The sequence below is a fragment of the Sminthopsis crassicaudata genome, chromosome 1, assembly GCF_048593235.1.
Source record: "Sminthopsis crassicaudata isolate SCR6 chromosome 1, ASM4859323v1, whole genome shotgun sequence".
In the NCBI taxonomy this organism is placed as follows: domain Eukaryota; kingdom Metazoa; phylum Chordata; class Mammalia; order Dasyuromorphia; family Dasyuridae; genus Sminthopsis; species Sminthopsis crassicaudata.
This window is the reverse complement of record NC_133617.1, coordinates 425,670,636-425,693,366: the sequence shown is the minus strand read 5'-3', so window position 1 is coordinate 425,693,366 and position 22,731 is coordinate 425,670,636. Positions and strand designations below refer to the sequence as shown.

Genomic DNA, 22,731 nt, shown 5'->3' with positions numbered 1-22,731 from the left:
ATAGGTGCCTCGACAGGCAGAATAGCTATATCTGAACACAGATTTTATGATTCTAAATCAAGCATTCTTTTCACTGTACTATGTTGATTCATTGGAGTGATGGTACAGGATTATTCTGCTTTAGCAAAATCTAAAATTAGAGACCAGTGACTGTGACCCTCAACACCCACATTGTCATTGAACTGCACTCTAGATGGCTAATCCAGAAATACAATGGAGAAAAAGTATTTAATTAAGACAGAGGCTAACAAAAAAATTTCTTTAGTCTCAAGAGATGAATGCAGATGTATAGACAATTACAAGAGATTGTGCAATAAAAATACGCAGGGTCCAAGATGAAAAATTAAAAAAAGGAATATTGATCCTGATTATATAAAATGGAATGATTACCATTACTACCATGGTGTAAGATGTCCCAGAAACTTTCTATGGTACACTTTTTTTCCCTCAAATGCACAATTATTATTTTTTTATTTAAAAAATTTAATGATTAAAAATTTGAGGGTATTTTTGAGGATATCACACAAATTTTCTGGTCCAACCCTTTAATATTACAGAGGAAATTGAAGCTCAGTAAGATAAAGTAACTGGTCTAATATTGTATATATGATAAATGATAGTGTCTAAAATGGAATTCTTTTAGCCTCAACTCCTCCTTGATTTCCACATTTCTGGCAGTCATCTACCATTATCCTATCACCTATGCTTATAATTTCTTATACTTTTCCTACTCTCATTTCCTATATATGATCAGTTCTAGATTCTCATTGTTTCTTCATCAGATAGGATGATGAGATAAAAAGGTAACTAGAGTTGGAAATAGCAGGCACCTGGATCTAAATCTCACTTCTGCCCCTTAACTAAGTTTTCTAAGCCTCAATTTTCTCATCTGAAAAATATGGATAATACCTATATCTTTAACACCTATCCCTCAAGTTGTAATTAGGCATCAAATAACAGAAAGTATGTAAAGTACTTTGGTAAACCTAATTTTGTTGTTCATTCATTTCAGTTGTGACCCACTCTTCTTGACTCCATTGTTTTATTATTATTATTATTATTTTGGTTTGTTTGTTTGTTTGTTTGTTTGTTTTTTGGCAAGACACTGAAATGGAGAAATTTCAGTGCTATGCTTTCTACATCCTTTTGTTTTAGGTTGAAGAGTGCACAAAATTGTGTGTGTGTGTGTGTGTGTGTGTGTGTGTGTGTGTGTGTGTGTGTGTGTGTGTGTATATAATTGCCAAGGGTCACACAGCTGGGAAGCTGGGAAGTGTTAAGTGTCTGAGACCACATTTGAACTCAGGTCCTCCTGACTTCAGGGCTGGTGCTCCATCCATTGTGCCACTTAGATGCCTCCCCCCCTTTTTTTTGAAGGCCAACAGGAGAACTACAGTTTTATTATTTCTTAAAAAATTCATATCTGACTGGTGTTAACCGGAAGGATAACTGCTTAAAATAGTTGTCTCAGAGGTCATTTATCACTTTGCATTGCTGATGACCTGATCCAAAGGATGGCACTCTGGCAAGGCAGACAGAGAAAGGATCTCCCTTGTAACACAGCATGTCTAGGACATGTGATGGGTTAAACTAGATGGGACCTGCATTTTTCATGCTTGAGGAAAAGATTTTCTCACGAATGGCTACACTGGTTATTAGGAGTTGGTTTTCCTTAATGGCGAACGTAGCCAGAGGAAACCTGACAAAATGCTACTCTGGGAGAATTTGCATGCACAAAGGTTTTTCAGCATTCGGAGCTGACTCCTGTTCACTGGTCCATGAATACCACAGCCACAGCCTTGTCAGCTCTGGTTTTGTCTACCTTAATCAGTTTTGGAATGTATAGTTAGGTTCCAATTTCACAACCTACACCACCTGAATAGCTGAAGGGGAAAAATAAAATAAATCACACGTCCTCAGATCAGGATGATTTCAGAACATGTGACTTTCAGGGATCATGCGATTAGCTATTTGGGACATTATGTGATTTAAGCCTCGTCTCCAAAGCTATTACAGGGAAACGGAGACAAGAGTATGTTAAGACATTTAGCAGCAAATGAGTAAAGCCAAGTTGATCAAAACTGTTTTGATACCATCTTCAGTCATTCTGGAGGATGTCTGGCTCTTTTGTTTCAAGTGATGCAAAAATATGCCTTTGGCTAAAAAAATGTTAGCCTGTCTATGCAATCCACACTACAGGATCTTTAATTACTACTACAGTGATGTAAATATGACCAAATGACTTGAAACGTGCATTGTTAGCTCTAGTTTCTAATAGCTGTTAACATAACACCTGTATGTGTGTCGCACCCACAGATTGACATGTGTGCGTACACACACAGATACATATGATCTTTTTGCAAGCATGTATCCTTTCATTTATTCTTCATCTAAGAAGCCCTCCATGAATTCTTAAAAGGAAATTATGATTAAAATGCACTCAAGAGAATATATAAAATTTCTCTTTTTTCCAGCAGATAAGTAGGTAAGCTCAGTTGTAAACAGAGTATTCTATCAACTTCAGATTCCTGTTACTATTCCTAGTCACTGTTCCATGCAGGTGCCAAATATAAGAGAGCTCAGGCTTCCAAGGTTCCCCAACTATCTAATAATCTAAAAGACCCCTCAAGAAAAATTTTTTAAAAATCACTTAAGTATGATGAAAGAAAAATAGGAGCAGGGCCCAAAGAGACATCAGGCAAAGGAGTGTATAATGGAGACTGACTTTGGAGAGTCAGTTCACTCCTCATAAGAAATGACTTCAAAAAAGTAAGATCTACTTTTTTAAGTCTCAATACATTGAGGTTAACTGAAGTAGATCTTATAAATAGGGTATTTAAATGGTTCTCAATGATAATAATATGATTATAAAGAGCAATTTTATAATGTTTTAAGGTTTTCAAAGCACTTTATATATCTTATTTCATTAGAACTTTGCAACAACTTTGAGATAGGTAAGCTGAGGAAACTAAGTGTTGAGAGAATTTTAGTGACTTGCTCAGGTCATAGTGACTAATAAAGAAAGGATCTGAAATAAGGTTTTATTGACTCCTGTGCTAGAGTTCTTTCCAATTTTCCACCTAGCTGGCTCAATTCTTGAGTCTTTCTTTCATGACTATAATTTCCATTTTTATATGAATGAATGAATGAATGTAAGAACAAATACATAAATAAAAATAATCAAAGCATTCAGATTCAATTATTGTAGCACAGTGGATAGAAGAGCTGGTTCAAATCTTGATTCTGCTATTTACCACCTGTATGGCCTTCCACAAGTTACTTAACTTCTCATCTATAAAGTGCCAGGGTTTGATTATATGACCTCTAAGATACTTTTTTCTAGCTCTAAATCTATGGTCCTATCACATAAACAGGAAATTAAAAAGAGATAACCTAAGTCTGGCATTGATAACAGAGGAAACTGGACAGTATATAACTCTTGCCTCTCACCAACCTCATCAGAGCTTCAAAAGGGACATTGTTGGGGATTATGGGAAGAGGAACTGAAATAGACTTAAGTAAGGTAAACTCAATAAAAGAAAAATCATTGGTGGGAATTTGACAATGGGTCTAACAATGGGAAGAAAAGGAAAAAAAAAAAAAAAGTAGATGGTTCTAGTAGTCTTTCCAAAGGAAACTGCAACATCTGACCTGCTTAAACTAAGCACTAGATTTGTGTTCTGTCTTTGGAAAGTGGGCATTTCAGGATTGTGAATAATTTAACTTATTACCTAAGCCATGCCTAGATGCTAGATGGTAAGGATATAAGATTAATTTCCCTACTGCTGCCAAAAACCAAACCAAGCAAACAAAAACAAACAAACAAAAAACAGACCCTGCTTTCAAAAACTCTGTTGTAGTACTGTGTAGCGTGGTGTGGTTTGGTGACAACTGAAAAATGTAACCACAGATTTGACTAGTATCTGCTCAAAAAACAACCTGTCAAATGAGAGGTTATCTAGCTAACATCACACTCATTACTTGGAAAGATTAAACTACACTACTGTAAGAAACTTTACTCACTATTCCTTTCTGCAAATAGTTCAACAGGATAATTACATACAGAATCCACACTATGAGGTGGAAATCATAATGTTTCTGGGTATTCTGGCTCATCTCAGAGGTGGAAAATTGGAATGGTAATTAGGCCCATTTAGAGGCATCTACGCAGAACCAAATATTTCTTGTTTTTCGAGAAATACATAACTTGGAAAAGGAAAAAAACCTATTCAAATTATAAGCCATTGTCCCTGGAATGTAGAGGCCTGGACTAAGTGCTCTAGTAAAAAATTTAAGAAACTAGAAGCGAAGATCATCTTCCTTCTTGCCCTTGGCGAGCTTATAATCTTTTTTTTTTTTAATAGATTTTTTTTTTAAATCAAAATCATCTGGCTTTGCTTTACCTAGAATTGTCTCTTTCTCCCCATTTCAGAAATTCGCTTAAAACAAATATTTTTTAAAAAGTGGATGAAAAAAAATTCATCAAAACTGATCAATATATTGAAAAACTCTAATATTACATGCAATGTTCAATATCATTGCATACCTTACCTTTGCAAATGAATGAGAAAGTATCTTTTCTTGTTCAGTGTGCAATTCTTAAATTTATATAAGTTTATACATTATTTGCATATATGTTTACATATTACGTATTTATTAAAATTAGATAATTTAATTCTTTATATATCAATCATTTCCAGTTAGCCACTTACATGTGTAAAACAAATAGAACAAGTGATTGAATTTGATAGCATATGCAATGTTTGGCACCCACTGTCAATTCTTGAATAAAAGAAAGTTCATTTTATTGTAAGTTCTCCTGGACTAAAAATGGTCATTACAACTTCTTAGGATTTGCTTTCCTTTTATTGTTCTTTTGGTTTCCTGATCTAAAAAGTTTAACCAAAGAGGCAAAGCAAATACTGCCCCTCACTTCAACAAGGGATGACAGATATATATATATATATATATATATATATATATATATATATATCAACATGACAATTTTAGAAAAATTAAGCAACTACCATTTGAACCAAGTACAAAATATACTGGTGTGATTAACCAAGGAAAGTGATGATTTCTGAAGCAGACTTGGAAGGAAGAAATGAATACAAAGTGGAAAAAAGAGACAATATAGCTAGATCAGCAACTTTTTCTTCAGGGAATGAACAGGCTAATGCTGATTTCATATTATGAAATCACACACACACATGTGCACAGAAAAAAATAAGTATATAATTCTAAGTAATTGGTGATGGAAACATGAAAAAAATTCTAAGATTCCTACAACTTTTCTCTGAAAGTATTGTTTTTTGTTGTTATTACCCTTTTTTATTACCCTTTTCCAGAAATTTGAAACTTTCTTTTAAGAATGTTTTTATATACTTTATACTGCATCTTTTCATATTGGAGAGTATTAAGGATTAAAACCTTGATGGGACAAAAAAAGGGAAGAAAATGAAATTTCCTAAAATCTTCTCTTTTGCCTTCTTTTAGATCACAGCTATTAACCAACCAATCACCCAATCTATCAATCAAGACTCTTCTGCATCTCTAGTCTAGATCCAGTATTGTATTTGTACCTGTGGATATGTGAAAGAATTAAAAACATCATACCTGCCCTCATATAAAGGACTTCTAGTGAAGGAGACAAAGCAATACTATGTAAAACTCTCTGAAAGATGCAGAAATTAGGTGATACATTGGATCAAATGCTGGGAGTGAAATCAGGAAATCTCATTTTCCTGAATTAAAATATGACCTCAGACATTTACTAGATGTGGGATCCTGGGCAAATCATTTAACCCTCTCTGCCTCAGTTTCCTTATCTGTCAAATAATCTGGAAAAGGACATGACAAACTACTTTAATATCTTTGCCAAGAAAATCCCCAATAGGATCATGAAGAGTCAGCCACAATTGATAAATGACTGAACAACAACAAAGTGCTAAATTGAATGGCTAAAGATGAGTCATTTTGTGTAGTTTGGAAGAAAGGGAGATCATGGAAATAATTCCCCCTTTTTTTTTTTTCATCATGAATATGTCTGGAATGCAGAAATCCTGATCTCTGTGATAAAGGAAGGACAACAATCACCTTGAAGCAAACAGACACCTCAGAGAGACTCCAGATTATGGAAAGATTATGAAAATACTTAAAGAAGTTCTTTCTTGTTCTTTCCATCTGTTTTCCCTCTGAAATCTTGCTACCAATAAAGAGTCTGAGAAGACCAGCTAGAGAGTGTTAACTTTAGAGGGACACAAATATAAGCATAAACTTAGGAGAAGGGTATGGTGTATGTGCGTGTATGGTAGAGGGAGGAAGATGGGGGAGGAGCAGAAGAGCCAAGTCTATATCCTTCCCTCATGTTGGTAATTCATAATTATCCCATGAATCCTTATATCTCTTCAGGATATCAAGGACAAAGGTTTAAGATGTTGATGCTTTTAGCTTGTTCCATTTATAAGGAGTTGAATTTTCTGCTTTTTTTAAAACCTGAAATTGAACCTTAAAATTTTTTAAGTTCAGTCTAGGAGACGTAAAGTTCTCTTTATTTTTATATTGTCTCTTCCCTTAGGATCTAAGTTTCTTGAAGATAGTGACTTTTGTTTTTTTTCTTTGTAATTCCAGGACTTAGAACAGGGCTACTGGGATATAATAAGCAGCTAATGAGTGTTTGTTGACTGAATGATTGATTGGCCAGGCTGAATGGAAATATGTAGTGATAGAGGGATTGCCTTCCTGGTTAATGTCATAACTGGGTTGATCTCTTCTTCTCATATACCTACTTACCTATCTTCTTATCTACCTACCTACTTTACCTTCCTTCCTTCCTTCCTTCCTTCCTTCCTTCCTTCCTTCCTTCCTTCCTTCCTTCCTTCCTTCCTTCCTTCCTTCCTTCCTTCCTTCCTTCCTTCTTTCCTTCTTTCCTTCCTTCCTTCCTTCCTTCCTTCTTTTCTTCCTTCCTTCCTTTTTTCCTTATTTTTGTTAGGAGGGAAAACAGTTTGTTCAAATTATCAGGAAATGGTTTCCTTTTCATCACTCACTCCTACTGAAGGCCTCCCTAAGATTAGGAACCACAGGACTGGCTGTTCATTTGTTCCCTTCATTCCCCCCTTTCAAATATTTTTTTGGAATGACATTTGTGTCTCTTAGAAGAGTAGAGCGGGGAGATGAGTCCTCACTGAGACATCAGTCACAGAAATGAGAAACATCTCTGACAAATTGAAATGCCAGCGTTATTAGCTGTTTCACTCGAAGCTGCTTGATTCAGTGATAAAAATAAGTTAAGAGGCTGATTTGCCCTGGAAAAGGGAAGAGGACTAGGATAAAGGGCTGGCTTTTTTAAAAAGAAAATTGAGAGTTAATATTTAGGCCAAGACATCTAAAAGCATGAACCATTATGGGTTCCCAAGAAGAAACTAAAAGATTTAGTAATATTAAGGATGCATTAATGGGGTGTCAGTGGTACAGGACCCATCATAAAATAAGGTGAAGAATTATATAATTTTTCTCACTTTTTAAATCATTCTACTTTTTTTAGTGAAAGAACTTAAATCCCTAGTCAGGCAATAGAATTCTGCATAGTAATGACCTGAGGATTTTATTCATCAATAAATATTCTAACAGGCAATATAGTATATGTGCCCTTGGTCTAGCTCAAGATTAAACATTTTGTGCACCATGGGCTCCTTTGGTTAAGTAATGGTGATGCAATGGGAAAATTGCTTTTATTCTGAGACAGTTCCTGAGCTTCCTGCTTTCTTTCTTTCTCTTTCTCTCTTTCTTTCCTCCTTTCCTCCCTTCCTTCATTTGTTTCTTTCTTTCAGAGGAAATCAGGGTAAAATTACTTGTCCAGGGTTTCACAGTTAGTAAATATCTGAGGCCAGATTTGAACTCACATGCCTCTGACTCCAGGGCCAGTATTGTATCCATTGCATAACTTAACTGCCCCAGCTTCCTTAGATTTCAACAAGGATTCATAAAACAAAAAAGTGAAGAATCTTGGACTTGATAGTCCCTGGGATTTCTTCCAATTCTAGATCAATGACTGTATCATCTAATAATTTTATGGGAATCTTGGAAAATATATTATTGCAAGTCTCAGTTCTGCTATTTGTGATAATAACCCTATGTGACCTAGAGCAGGAAAATTAACTGCTCTAAATCTTAGAATTTTCATGTATAAAATGTGGGTTTTAGATTCCATGAACCTAATGTACCTTTTAGCTCTAAATCTTAGATTCTACAATTTCTTAGGAGTTTATATTTTCAAAAGGACTGATTCCTGAAACTCCCTTCATATTGAGTCCTCATCCTTCCACTTATCCCTTTTCTTCCCCATCGGGTGTTTAACTTGCTAGGTTATCCCATGGCTATAAGAACAATTATCTTCAGATTGGTTTTAGAAAATTCAATTCAGTGACACATATGCTTATTAAAGACCTACTATTTGACAAGAATTGGGAATAGAAATAATCCTTGCCCTCAAAAACCTTATATTCTACTAGGAGGATATAATATATACATAAGTAAACCTACATAAAAGGAGAGAGAGGGAGACACACATACAGACACATACAGAGACAGAGACAGAGAAAGAGAGACAGACAGAGAACAGAGAGAGACAGACAAAGACAGAGACAGAAAGACATACAGAGATGGAGACAGAGACAGATTCAGAGACACAGACAAATATTGGGGCATTGGGGAAGTGCGAGTCAGAATAAAAGCTGCCCATAGGAGGTGGCACCTGGACAGTGCTCTGAAGACATCAAGGAATATGAAACAAAGTAAATGTAAGAAGGAAGTATATTTCAGATTTGGACATGAGGGGTGGGTACTTACACTAAGACACAAAGGCAATAAATGAAATTATCTATATAAGGAACAACTAATAGCCAGTTTTGACAGGAATGAAGTATATGTTCAGGGAAGTAATAAGAAATAGGACTTGGAAGCTAGGGAGAGTTGGAACATAAAGTATTATAAATGCCAGGATGAATATTTTGTATTTTATCTTAAAGGTAATAATGAACCTCTAAAGATTTTTTTTTAGATTGAGGAAGGTGGGAAAATTGACATGATCCCAACTGTGTTTTAGGAGTATCAATGTATTAGTTATATGGAGAAATCTAATAGATTAGAGAAGGGAGAAAATTTGAACAAGAAAACCAATGAAGAAGTTGGAGGCTATTGCCATAGTTTAGGCAAAAGGCACTGAGGAGCTAGAGTAGGATAGAAGATATGTGATTTTTTAAAAAAAGGGGTGGGTGAATGGGATGTGGTAGAAGTAGGATTTAACATGACTTTGAAATTAATTGGATAAGGGGCTAAGGGAAAGAGTAATGTCAATGATGACTCCACAATTGGTGATGTTATCAACAGAAATGAAGAATTATAGAAGATTGAATGGATTCTGTTCTGAACCAAGCATAATTGGTTCTGTTTCAGCAATGCTGAGTTTGAGATGCTCATGGGATATCCAAGTGGAGATACCTCATAGGTATATGAATATATATGATTATATAAGGAGACAGAGTAAGGTTGCAAACACAAATATAGGAATCCTATGCAGAAAAGCAATTGAAATCATAGGAATTGATGAGATCACCAAAGGTAAGAGTAAAAAGTGAGATGAGAAAGAAGTCCTTTCTTCCACTACTTTTTACTATAGAGGTCAGAGGGATTATATTTCTGGAGTTCCAAGTTAGAACTTTGGATGGATTTCCCCATAGAAATTTGGTGGGTTTTCAGGACTGCATTTAGAAATGTTATTACTAACAAAGCTCTGACATACATACATATTTAAGGAGAGGAAGCAGTTTTCTTTTTTCTATCTCTCCACCAATGTGACTGTCTAGATAGTCTCTCAATCCATGTGAGGTAAATCAGTAATGGTTTTAATTATGATGCTATTGCTAAATGTCTTAATAAAAACTAATGATAGCTAGGCAGTAGTGAAAATAAACTTAGCAGACTGGCAAAAGTAAAACTTGTTCTTCCCAAGTGATGATTCATCAAGGTAAAGAATAATGGAGGCAGCAGTTCAGGAACACAATGTTACCTACTGCTGCTCCAAAATTCTAGTTTTCATACTTCAATCTTATAAGGAATATTTGGGTAGATGTATGAGGAGCTGAGTGGGACAGAGGCACTTATAGCCAGAGCTTGGGGATACTCAGTGGGACCTATGTCCCTTCATGTATCAGTGTGGGTACTACTTGGATAATACCACTTAGGTCTAATACTGTACTTGAGAGAGACACCATGGGTTAAATTGAATCCAAACATATTCTTGTCTAAAAGACTATTTTGCAGAGAATTTGCACAAGGCAAGCAATCACATGATAGTCAGAAGAAGTGATATAAGGACACTCTTAGGGTCTCTTGATTTCATGACATGGGAGACATTGGCACAATATCACCCAGCATGGCATGCCCTCATCAAAAAAGGTGCTGAGCTCTATGAGCAAAGCAGAATTGAAGTACCTGAAAAGAAATGAATAATGTGTAAATTTAGAGAATCCACCCCAAATATTCATATGAACTATTTATACCCAACCTGTGATAGAAAATTCCAAGCTCATATTGGGCTGATCAGCCACAGTGGGATACACTGTAAGCTTGACACTAACATGATGATGTTATTTTTGGTCCTTTTTGAGAATTAAAAACAGCCAGTGAATCAACCAACTAACCCATCAACCAATGGGCTAAATTGATTTTTGCAGACTACAATGGCAATATGAATGATATGTGTAAACAAGCTGCAATATCTTTAAATGCACGAGAAGTCAGGGAAAGAATATTATCAGGACAAAGTTGGGATAGAAAATGAAAAAGGCTGGTCATGTGGTGAGAACAAGTAATGACTGATGAACAGGTTGTATGCACCATTGCTACTTACATGAGGAAGGTCTTCAATAAACTGGGAAGCACCTGAATCCCTAATGTTAAACAGTAAAACACTAAAAACAAAACAAAAAAACAGACCCCCAACCTCAAACCCAACAACAATACTTCAGCATAATTTCAAAAAGTTGTGGTTCTTTCCTAAACTGCTGGATCGCCTAGGCAGGCGGTCCTAAACTAGTAAGGGTGGTGACTCCCCTAAGGCAGGTCTGAATTTTAATAAAGAGGGAACCAGTGCCTTCCATTCTCTTATCTCCCTCTCAAGGCTGTTGGAAGGCTTAATTATCTGATGCCTGGATGAAAGGCATTATGTAAGTGAATATTATCATTAGCAATTTGCATTTTGTAACTCACATTACTCTTCTATCTAGCAGAAATGAGAAACTAGCTTCTAACTGGCAAATTAAATATTGATACTGTAGATACGCTTCACCAGATCGTTCTCGGGTTGGGGCTGTGCAAAACTTAGCCTCTTTTCTAGGGCTGTTCCCTGAGCAGAATAGTACCCAGCCATTAACCATCTGAGCTGGCTTTTGAACCTATTTCTGTCTCATCATCTTAACCCATGTTTTGCCTTATTGTTGTTGCTGGCTATTTTCTTGTTTGTATTTTCCAGTAGAACGGATGGATGTACAGTGTCCCATCCACAGTCCCTGACCTGCTGCTCCCCTTTAGCACCCATGGCTTTCATTTTCCAGATGGCTTGTCAGGGTTGGGGATACAATTCATAACCATGAAACAGGTTCTCTAATTAGCCCCAGGGGGAGTAAACCCACCAACTTGGCCTCATTAGCAGGGTGCTCTAACCAAATGAGCCACCCAGAACACAGGACAAAACACACTCATTGTCTCAAAAGAATAGCAGAAACTTCCCCATATGTGAAGCTGAGCAATGCAACAACAAAAAAAGAGTACGTATGTGTGCGGGATTTAATTTTACTCTATTTCCAACCGAAGCAAAGAAGTAGAAGGGTAGAAGAACCATGCAGATATTGGACAATTATATTTATTTCAAAAATCTGGGTTGCAAAATATCAATTCTGAGACACCCTGTAAGTGGTCTGCCTTAGGGAGTGCATTATTAATTCTACCAGACCACTTTGGCACAAATTAGCTCACTGTCTTCAATACCATTTGGCAGGCAAAACTATTTAACTCTTGGGGCCAAGAATTAATATGCAGCTTTCACAATGAGCTTTTGACTCCCTTCTCCCCAGCAAAATCAGGCCTACTCCTTTGAAAATAGAGTTGTGAAGTGTCTTCCTTTCACACCAATGCTTCTAACAGCTGACTGCCCCTCTTCTGCAAATCCTCTTCCCTCCCCCAAACATGTATACTTTCACACACACAACTCTCCATGGCAATAAGGAATCACTGTTTCTATTGGCAAATTCTTAAGGGAGAATCATCATTTGTGATTCCTTATAAAATCAAGGACCAAGAAGTTTCCTTTTACAATATTTTAGGGTTAACAAAGAAGGAAGCAAAGGGAATACAGAGAAACTAGAATCTTATAGTCTATTTCTCCAGGTTCCTCTTTATAGGTGGATAAGGTAAAAGGGATACATTATAATACTATTCTTATTAATTTCTTGTTTCTAAATCGGACAACACTGCCATACTTCAGTCATCCTGTATAGCAATTCTGAGAATGTATTTTGACTGCTATATTTAATATGTGTTTATGTATATGTATCTATATGTACACACACACATACACACACACACACACACACATATATATATATGTATATATATATAAGAATTGGTGGCAGGCAAACATTCTTAAATATCTTTGCTAATCAAATCACTTCATTCTTCTCTAAAGCAGAAATAAGAAAAAGTGTTGATTTGAGATCAAGATTTCCATCAGAAAATTGGCAAAATAAGTGATATCAGAAAAATTCCTAATGAGAAAAGGCATTGTTTTACAATGGCATTTATATGGATCATATTTCTCTTTGTTTTTAGATACAATATTTCTGCTTTGTATCTCAAAGTTAAGACATCTTATTTTGAATAAAAAACCTATCAGCCTTTGAGCCAAGTATATAGATTGACTGGCACAATGATTTTCATTAAATTAATTATTCTATTCTGCCAAATATCTGTTCAGATCTATCTGTCTCATTGAAATCTCTAGTAAAATACAAGCTCTTTGAGGTCAGGAATAATTTTGGTTTTATCTTTGTATCTTCACCAGTTTAGCAAAATGTTATACATTTAAATGCTTAATAAATGTAGGTTGAGTTGACTGACTGCATAACTGAATTAATAATCAATTAATTTGGTATGATGCAGATAACTACAATAGAGTCAAAGATACAGATGAAAGTACTGGAAAATGAAGCCACAGTCTTTTGGAAAGAACAAATTTCCAGCTTCTACAACAAGGACTGGCAGCTTCTTCAAGACAGCAGAATTAATTTACATTGCTAACTCACTTTATGTTACATCTGATGAGCTAGTATTCATTTGGACCACACATTTCAAAGTATCTTAATTATATGGAATTATCAGTGACTCATTAAAACAAAAGCATAGATAACTTCTTATCTAGCTCTGACCCAGTTCTGACCAGCATTCTCTATCCGAACAGGAACAAAAATCTGAAGCTGCAATGCATTATTTACCAGGAAGGACCAGTGGTTCAGACAGCAGGGAGAAGCAATAAGGGAGTCCTGGAAAAGCTTAAAGCGTTTTGAAGGCTCTTTCATACTCTAGTCACAACTGATATAAACACACACAACTACTTAGCAGTGGGTAGATGTGAGAGGTTAATGGAAAGGAGGTGCATGAGGAAGGACTTGGTCTTAATTCCTAGTATTAATGCAGTGACTTCAATTTGGGATGGTTGTTTTGGTTTTTTATCACTTATTAATAAAGCCTGGCATTAAGAGTGATAATGTAATTGAAATAAGTCCATGATTTGTTCAGAGGGGAAAAGAACTAACTTACCTTGGCTCAATCATATGAGTACTCTGAATAGTACTCTGAAAAAATAAGAGTCAAGGGATAACATATCATTTCAGAGTGGTAGAAAGCATCTTGAGAAATAGATTTCATAGGTATAGGGAATTCCCAATTAGAAGTCTTATCCCTGTCTCTCAAACTCCCACCACACCATGAGTGCAGAGAGGTGAATGCTCTGCCCAGAGTCACCAAGAAGTTCACTTACTTAGGCATGGTCTTATAAGCAATATGTATTGGAAGACTTGAATACATGTTTGTAAGTTAAATTTAGTATATTAGGTACTCTCACAAAGAAGTTGAGTGTAATGGTTTTGTATGGAGCAAGAAACTTCTTTTTTCTTAAATGTTATGAATATGTGACTTACAGCAGGTTATGGCACAGTTAAGTGGAATCATTCTATTGATCATATATAACTGAGGTCTGTAATCAACAAATTTGTCAAACCAAAAATGGGTACCCGATTGCTCACATGAAATGGAGAATCCTTCACATTCAACTGAATTGGGCAACAGACTTCAAAATAACAAAACCAAAGACCAAGTTTAAAAGCTCTATCTCCTTCCTCCACAATCACAACTGCCACTAACCTAGAGAGGCTTTCAAAATACTGAATCCTTTGAGAAAATGTCCTTGGCATATTAGCTGAATGCCTAGTACAGATAGCAATAAAAGGCTATTTTAGCCACTCAACAAACAACCTGATGTTCACGTTAAGAAAACGGCTGGACATTCTTCTAACCTTTGTTATTACTTAGACTTCATATTGTACATAAAAAGAATACAGTGATGTCTAACAAATTCCATAAGAGAAGTATTTATTGCTGAATCTAAATCAAAAAATCCATATCTACTATAATGGCACTTCAAAGGAAGACATAGTATTTTTGCCAAACCAATCAATAGTAAATTAGATGGGATAAATATTTTCATCTCCAAAAGACAAAAGTTGTAGCCCAGTATTCAGAACTCATGTCTCCTGTGAACATGAAAAACATTTGGCTTATTATACAAAAATGAGAGAAGAGGGTGCTTTTCAAGCTGATGTACCTACCCTTAGTTGGTCTCTTTCACAATTCATCTGTTGCCTTGAAACCTACAAAGGAAAATAAAGAGAGACAGTTCTGCATTGGCTTTTTAAAAAAATAAAGTAGAAAGTTACTTTTCTTGTCAGTTTATAAAGTAAATGAGAATAATCTTAAAGAGAGAATTAAATATCATAAACTCTGGCTAATCTCATTAGGTGACCAAGGAATACAATTGAAATGATTTCACAATCTGAAAGAGACCCAGGGGGCAAAGGACAAGCAAGAAGCAACCTGAGAAGTGTGAGCAAAAAAGCATTCTTCTGTATAATAATCAAATCCTTTCTTACTGCTCAGGAGGTCAAGGCAACCTTCTCCTAAGCCCAGTCACAGCCTACAGTAGGAAACAATCCAGTGGTATATCCTCTGAAACAGTGGAACCCACAAACACAACCCGGGCAGAACTATTTTCTTCCCCAATTGGTTTCTTTTCAATTTCCTTTCGGAAAAAAAAAAAATAGTAAATTAAGTTAAATAGCATGACATGCCACCAACTTGCAAAGATTCACATTTGTGAAAGCATCAGATCCAAATGCTCTCTCAAAGCAGCCTCTAGTCATTGTAAAGTCTCCTCGAATAAGGGTAAAAAATGAAAATGAGAGTAGAGATAATAAGGAGAATTCAAGTCAGGTCAATTGGAGTCTAATAGCCAACAGCAGCTTTGTATTATCAAAATGGCTTGGGAATAAACATTGAGAAAACCACTTTCTTCATGTCAAAATGAAGGGCAGTCACAGGGCATTATCACTATTCTGCTTCTGCCTTTGACCCTATATGGCAATGACTAAAACCTGAAAAGCAGTATGTAGGGGAAAAGAAGGATCCAGGAAGCCCTGATTTCAAATGCCATTTCTGACAGATATTAGCAGTGTGACTAGTATAAGTCACTAATTCTCTCAATTACCCCTCTTCCCTTATAATTCTATAAAATGAATCAATTTCCTTTGGCAGATGGATTTCTGAAGCACATTGTTGAAATCAAAGATACAGACCACTTCTTCTCCAATAGCAAATAACCTAAATCATATACATAGAGGATTTCAGGATGACAGGAGAAAGTCATAATCAATTAGGTCTAAAAAGAAGCTTAAGCATTATATGTTTCAAAACCCTTGATTTACAGATGAAGAAACTGAATTTCATAGAGACAATGTGATTTGTCCAGTATTGTAGAGCAAGTTCAAGTAAAAAGACTGGACTAGAACCCCTAGTCTTCTATCTATATTCTGCTGTTTTCCATATGCTAGATAACTCTTGCTAACATGACTTCAAGATTAAGTTTGATCTATTTATTTCACCGAGAGCTCACATTACATAACAAGATGGCAACGTAAATTTCACAAGCCAAGGGCTGGCATGAAGGATGATATTAAGTAGTACAGGAAAAAAAAAAAAGGTAGGATGTGATCTAAAATAGTCTCTCTTACATACTATATATGTGACCCTGAACATGTCATTTGTTATCTCTAAATTGTAGTTTCCTCATAGGGAAAAAATAACAACAAAATAAAACATGAGGCTGGTAATCCCTAAGGTCCCTTTCAGCCTGACAACTGTAAAGCTAAGTTTGATTTTTTTTTTTTTTTTTTGTAAAAGGCATTACCTGTCAGTGCCATGACTTTCAGATGAGCTGTGACCCATTATTGAAATAAATAAGAATAATAACCTACTTGTGGGGGATGGGGGATAGGGTTGGAGACAGAGAGGCAGAAAAACAGAGACAGAGACACAGAGATAAATAGACACAGAGACAGAAAGAGAGAGAAAGAAAAAGAGAAAGAGAAAGACAGAAAGAATCAGAGAGAGAAAGGCGAGAGAAAGAAGACAAACGGAGAAAGAATCAGAGAAAGACAGAGAGACAGAGAGAAATAGACACAGAGAGACAGAGAAAGAGAATTAGAGATAGAGAGAAAGAGAAAGACAGAAAGAAAGAAAAAGAGAGAGACAGAAACAGAAAGAATCAGAGAGAGAGAGAAGACAGAGAAAGAATCAGAGAGAGAAAGACAGAGACAAAGAGAGAACAAGAGTGAGAGAGTGAGTAAAAGGGGCTTCTGGAGAGAGAGAGAGAGAGAGAGAGAGAGAGAGAGAGAGAGAGAGAGAGAGAGAGAGAGAGAGAGAGAGAGAGAGAGAGAGACAGAGAGACAGAGAGACAGAGAGAGAGAGAGACAGAGAGAGAGAGAGACAGAGAGACAGAGAGACAGAGAGACAGAGAGAGAGAGAGAGAGAGAGAGAGAGAGAGAGAGAGAGAGAGAGAGAGAGAGAAAGAGAGAGGAGAGAAGGAGAAGAAGAAAGAGGAAGAGGAGGAGAGGGAATATGTGCAAACTGGAATTTAGATTTAGGTAATCTTGCCACTAATGAGAGTTATATGCTCATAGTACATTCTGCACTCACAAGAGGAATAGGCAACAGCATTATGATATCATTTTTATTTATTTTAATTTTTTAAAACACAAAGAGGTATTAGTTTATTTTTAATATACATTGTTTTATGAATCATTTTGGGAGAGAAAAATCAGAGCAAAAAGGAAAAAAAAAACATAGGAAGATTAAAAAAAATAGAAAAAAGAAGTAAACATAGCATGTGTTTATTTATATTCATTCTCCTTTTTTTTTTTTTTTTTTTTTTTTTCTGGATGCAGATAGAATTTTCTATCCAAAGTTTATTGGGATTGCCTTGGATCACTGAACTATTGAGAAGAACAAAGTCTTTCATAGTTGATCAATGCAAATTCTTTCTGTTTTGTGTATAATGTATTCTTGCTTCTGCTTGTTTCACTCAGCATTAATTGATGTAAATCTTTCCAGACCTTTCTATGATCATTTTTTATAGAACAATAATAATCCATTACCTTCATATATCACAACTTGTTCAGCCATTCCCCAATAGATGGGCATTCACTCATTTTCTAATTTTTTGCTAACACAAAAGAGCTGCTACAAACATTTTGCACAAAGAGTCCTTTTCCTTCCTTTATAATTTCCTTGAGATACAGACCCAGTAGGGGCACTGCTGGGTCAAAGGGCATGAACAGTTTTATAGCCATTTGGGCATAGTTCCAGATTGCTCTCCAGAATGGTTGGATCATTTCACAACTTCACAAACAATGTATTATGACATGTGATTTTCAAAAAGATTGCTAATTCATAAACTAAGTATTGGTTATAGGCCATGCATTATGGCCTACCCTATCTTGTTTCTAGTTTACCTTTCCCTAATCATTCAAGCAATCAATAGTTATTAAATACCCACTGTGTGCTAGGCATTGTGCCACCCATCGAGGCTAAAGATAAAAATGAAGGGTTTTACCCTTAAGAACCTATTCTTTACCAGGGAAGACAATATATAACAATGTAAGTATATAAAAATAAATAAATACATAACAAAATAGAAAATAAATACATAGTATTTTTTGCGTGTGTGTGTGTGTGTGTGTGTGTGTGTGTGTGTGTGTGTGTAGAGAATCAGAAAAAGATCTCATGTATTAACATTGGAGTTTCATAGATACAACATTAAGTTTTTAGTGTGTTTTAGGCACAATGTTAAATCCTGGGAATACAAATGAAAACACTGTAGAAATATCTCTTCTTTTATGAAGATTGCATTCTAATGGGGAAAGAGAAGGGAAGGAAAGGGAAGAGAAAGCAAGGGAACATTTATATAGTGCCTACAATGTGCAAGGCATGGTGATAAGCCTAGGGATATAAACAAAAGATAGTTTCTACCCTCAAGGAGCTTAAACTCTAATAGGCAAAGAAAACATAAAGAAAAGTTGACAGGAAGAGTTTGGGAGGGGGCTACATTACTATAGTTGGAAATGTTCTGGGAGTGCTTGGGTAGTGGTCATGACTAGAACTAAATAAGATGAGGCCAAAGCTGGGCTACCAATAACCATGGACTGAGTTAAATTTTCTAATGGGGAGAGAATGTAAGTGATAGCTTAACTAGAAAGTTAGTTATTATCAGAACTAAACTCTTAAATGGGTTTTTCCCATCAATTATGATAAGAGGAACCCAGGAGACAAGGAGTCTTTAGCTTCATTTCTACTACCAAGGAGGGCAGTTCTTTTTACAAAAGTAGATCTATTGTCAAAATAAATTTACAAAATGAAAGGCAGGACAATGAAATGAAAAAAAAACAAAACACAAAAACCCCCCCAAAACAAAAAAACACAGGGCTTGAAATAAGAAGATCTGAGCTTAAATTCTACCTTTGACACTGAGACATTAAAAAAAAAAAAATTAGTTTGTATGGGTGGATAAAGGACTGGGCTGGTATTGGAGTCAGGAAGCCTTGCATTCAAAGCTTACCTTTGATACACTATGATTGTATGACCAAGGGCAAGCCACATAAATTCTCTGGTCCTCAGTTTCCTCAGCTGTAAAGTAAGGAGGTTGTGTACCAGATGATCCTGAATATTCTTTTCTAATTTATAATCTAACAAACATATTAAAATATGCTTTAAAAGTACTTTAAGGCATATGTTGCTAAATATTGTTCATTTTATCTAGAAGCAAAAATAATGACCTTCCCTCTCAAGCTTTAAGGTAGTAATTCACATAACCAATATAATTTATTGCCTAAGAGTAGGAGTGAAGCATATGTGTGGATGGGGATGGCTGGGGGATGTAGTAGAGATGTCTGTCTCTGCTCCTTTAAGTTGCTCTCAGAGACACAAATACTGCACTAGGCAATGCTCTGCCAAGTAAGCACTTAGGAAAGGTTAGAAATTGAAGCAATGAACTTCAGTGTGATATACTTCGCTCTGCTGGTTGAACATGATGTTTAATAGGAGAGCGTTTTTCTTCCTCACCTCCCATCCTCGTCTAGCCCATAAGACTGCTGGATCCTTCATTGACTCACAATTCTCTGTTCTTCCTCTAAATCTGATTTCCTCTTATAGTAGCTCTTTCTACTCTCTGAATTATCTGATTTGGCTCTCTTCTCTTCTGCCCTACTTTAAGATTATTGAGGTTGTAGATTTGGAAATTCCATCTCTTATGGCAATAATAGTGACTTCTTTGGATAAAAGGAATTATGAGAATCTCAATCCATAATTAAAATCAAGGAAACATAAATCTTGATCTCTTATTTATTTGGTGTAGAGAATTTTCGTGGTCATTCCCTTTATAGATGGGGGTCATCAAGTCATCTGTAGCTTAGAATACTAAGAGGGTTGCCTGGAATTGTAGAATGTATTTATGTATTATTATGTGTTGATGTGTTTACATATAATACATTGATTTTTTAATATTATCTCTCTCTCTCTCTATGTATATATATATATATATATATATATATATATATATATATATATATATATGTTTGTATATGTGCATACACACTCATACATGGAGGAACAGCCAGTCAGACAAATACAGGGCAAGGAGAGAACACTAACAATTAAATCAATACTCTTATCTATGATATCCCACTGTTAATACATGAGACCTTTTCTGGTTTTCTCCAGCCAAAAATGTACTGTCTATTTATTTTTTGAACTTTTTATGTATTTTTATATACTTATATTTGAGATTGTTACTTGCCCAGATCACAAAGCCATTTATGAGCACTGCAGGTAGAATTTGAAACCAGATCTTTTTGATGTCATGTTGTCTCTGTCAAAGAGTTCAGACCAAAATAATTGATGAGATGAAGTGACAGAGCCCATTTCTCAACTGTCCTTTTTTTTAATGCCCATTATAAATTCTTCAGAAATAACGAGGCTGAAAACACAAGGATTTCTTTAAAGGATTAAGATCAAGACTTCCATTCAATTCTACTACACCATTTGCCCTGATAAATTTCTTCAAATACATTATATGAATTATTTTGTCTTACATAAATTCTTTATCTTAATCTTGAGGTTTTTTTCAATTCTTTAATTTTAGAGAGTTAAATGTCACTAACATCAAGGAAACTGAATACAATCATGCCAAATATCAGTACTGCATTTTGTTTTGAGAACTTTGATGATATAGTGAGCTCTCAGATCATCTGCATTTCCAGGGAAAAGGACAAATCTTGCCCTCAGATTTACTGTGAGTTTAGATCTGATGATCAATGGTTCAACAAGCCCTTGTTGACTTTTTTCCTGTGAATAACTACAAACTCATCCATCCCTCCACACACACATGATATTTTTCATAAGATTAGATGATCACAAAACTAAATTCACCAAATGACAATCTACTGGACAGAGTATCTAGTTCAAGTTTTCCCCTATCTCCATCTCTTTAAAAAAGTTCCAGAGGTACACATATTTACAAAGGATAGAGACACCATTCCTTTTCAAAATAGACTAATTTTGATTTTGTGATCATAGTATAGATAAGTAGCTTTTCTCCTAGATGTTTTTAAAGGGAGAGACAGAGAGAGATACACAGGGACAGACAGATACACAACCACACACACACACACACACACACACACACACACACACATACACACACACACAGAAACAGACAGAGACAGACAAAGAGAGAGACAGAGACATTAATTTGGTTCATTCTTCTATGGCCCATAGCTTCTGTTGAAAAAGAAAAAGTAAGACCATATGTTTAATACAGAAATGTCCCCAAGAGGATGAGGAAAAATATTACATTGCTCACACCAGTATCCTCCTCTCTACTTATATACTTGACCCTCTAGTTCCCAGCTTTGTATATGTGCATACGGGGCCTCGCAACTGAATGAGGGGGTCATGAAATTATGATTTATTATCAGTAAATGTTTAATTTATATATCTATTTTATAGATCTCTATACTTGGAGTCAGTCATATATAAAAATTTCTCATCAGTGCAAAAACTTTAAGAAGTCCTGCTGTACTTCACATCCTGATTACTGAATTAGCTTACTCAATTCAACTCATGGTTTCCTATCTCTTCCTTTAGTTACTGAAATAATATTTCTAAAGCCTGACTATAATACTCCCCTATTCAAGATGCTCCAGTGACTCTATCTTGCCTCTAGGATAAAATACAAACTCTTTAGTAATAAGCCTATCCAATCTGGCTCCAGCCTGGCTCTTACTTCCTTCATGCATTTTATATCCAGTCAATCAGGAAGCATTTATTCAATCAGGAACATTCCAGGAGTATGACAGAAGCTGGAGATAGGAGGACAAAAGTAAAACAATTCTTGCCTTCAAGAGCCATACTCTATCAAATTTATATGCCAAGCAAACTGGCCTGTTTGATGGGTTTCAGCATCTAAATTCTTTATTTTCTGCTTTCTTTTTATTACAGACTATCTCCCCCTATAGTTCAAAGTCATTTCTTTTTGACCTCTGTTTCACAGAATGTGGAGTTTTCTTTCAAGATTTAGCTCCTATTACATTTCCTGAGTGAAACTTTTCCTGATTCCTTTTTAATAGTATTCTCTCCTTGCCTATACATATCTCTCTCTCTCTCTCTCTCTCTCTCTCTCTCTCTCTCTCTCTCTATATATATATATATATATATATATATATATATATATATATATATATATACATATATATATATATATATATGTATATATATATATATATGCAAAAAATCATTATATATAACTATATAACCACATTAATAGACTTTATATATATAAAGTTTATTGATGTGTGTTTTGTTTTTGTATCACATTTCCATATCATCCCGTCTCCATGAGAGTTCTCTTGTAACAAAATGAAACCACAAAGAAAAACTAACAATAAAATAACTTTATTGGAGAGCATATACAGAATAACATATCTGTTGTACCTCACCAATTGCTCTATTTTT

At 35.4% G+C, this 22,731-nt stretch overlaps 1 protein-coding gene across 28 annotated transcripts in view; it reads right to left on the bottom strand.

Annotated features, from left to right (window-relative positions):
• Positions 1–22,731, bottom strand: part of RBFOX1 (RNA binding fox-1 homolog 1) — a 2,692,248-nt gene that overhangs the window by 633,695 nt on the left and 2,035,822 nt on the right. For all 28 annotated transcript variants that reach the window (XM_074280462.1, XM_074280471.1, XM_074280466.1 and 25 more), the window contains one exon: positions 14,940–14,981. In XM_074280462.1, the coding sequence (XP_074136563.1) occupies positions 14,940–14,981 (42 nt within the window). The remainder of the gene's footprint in view (positions 1–14,939; positions 14,982–22,731) is intronic.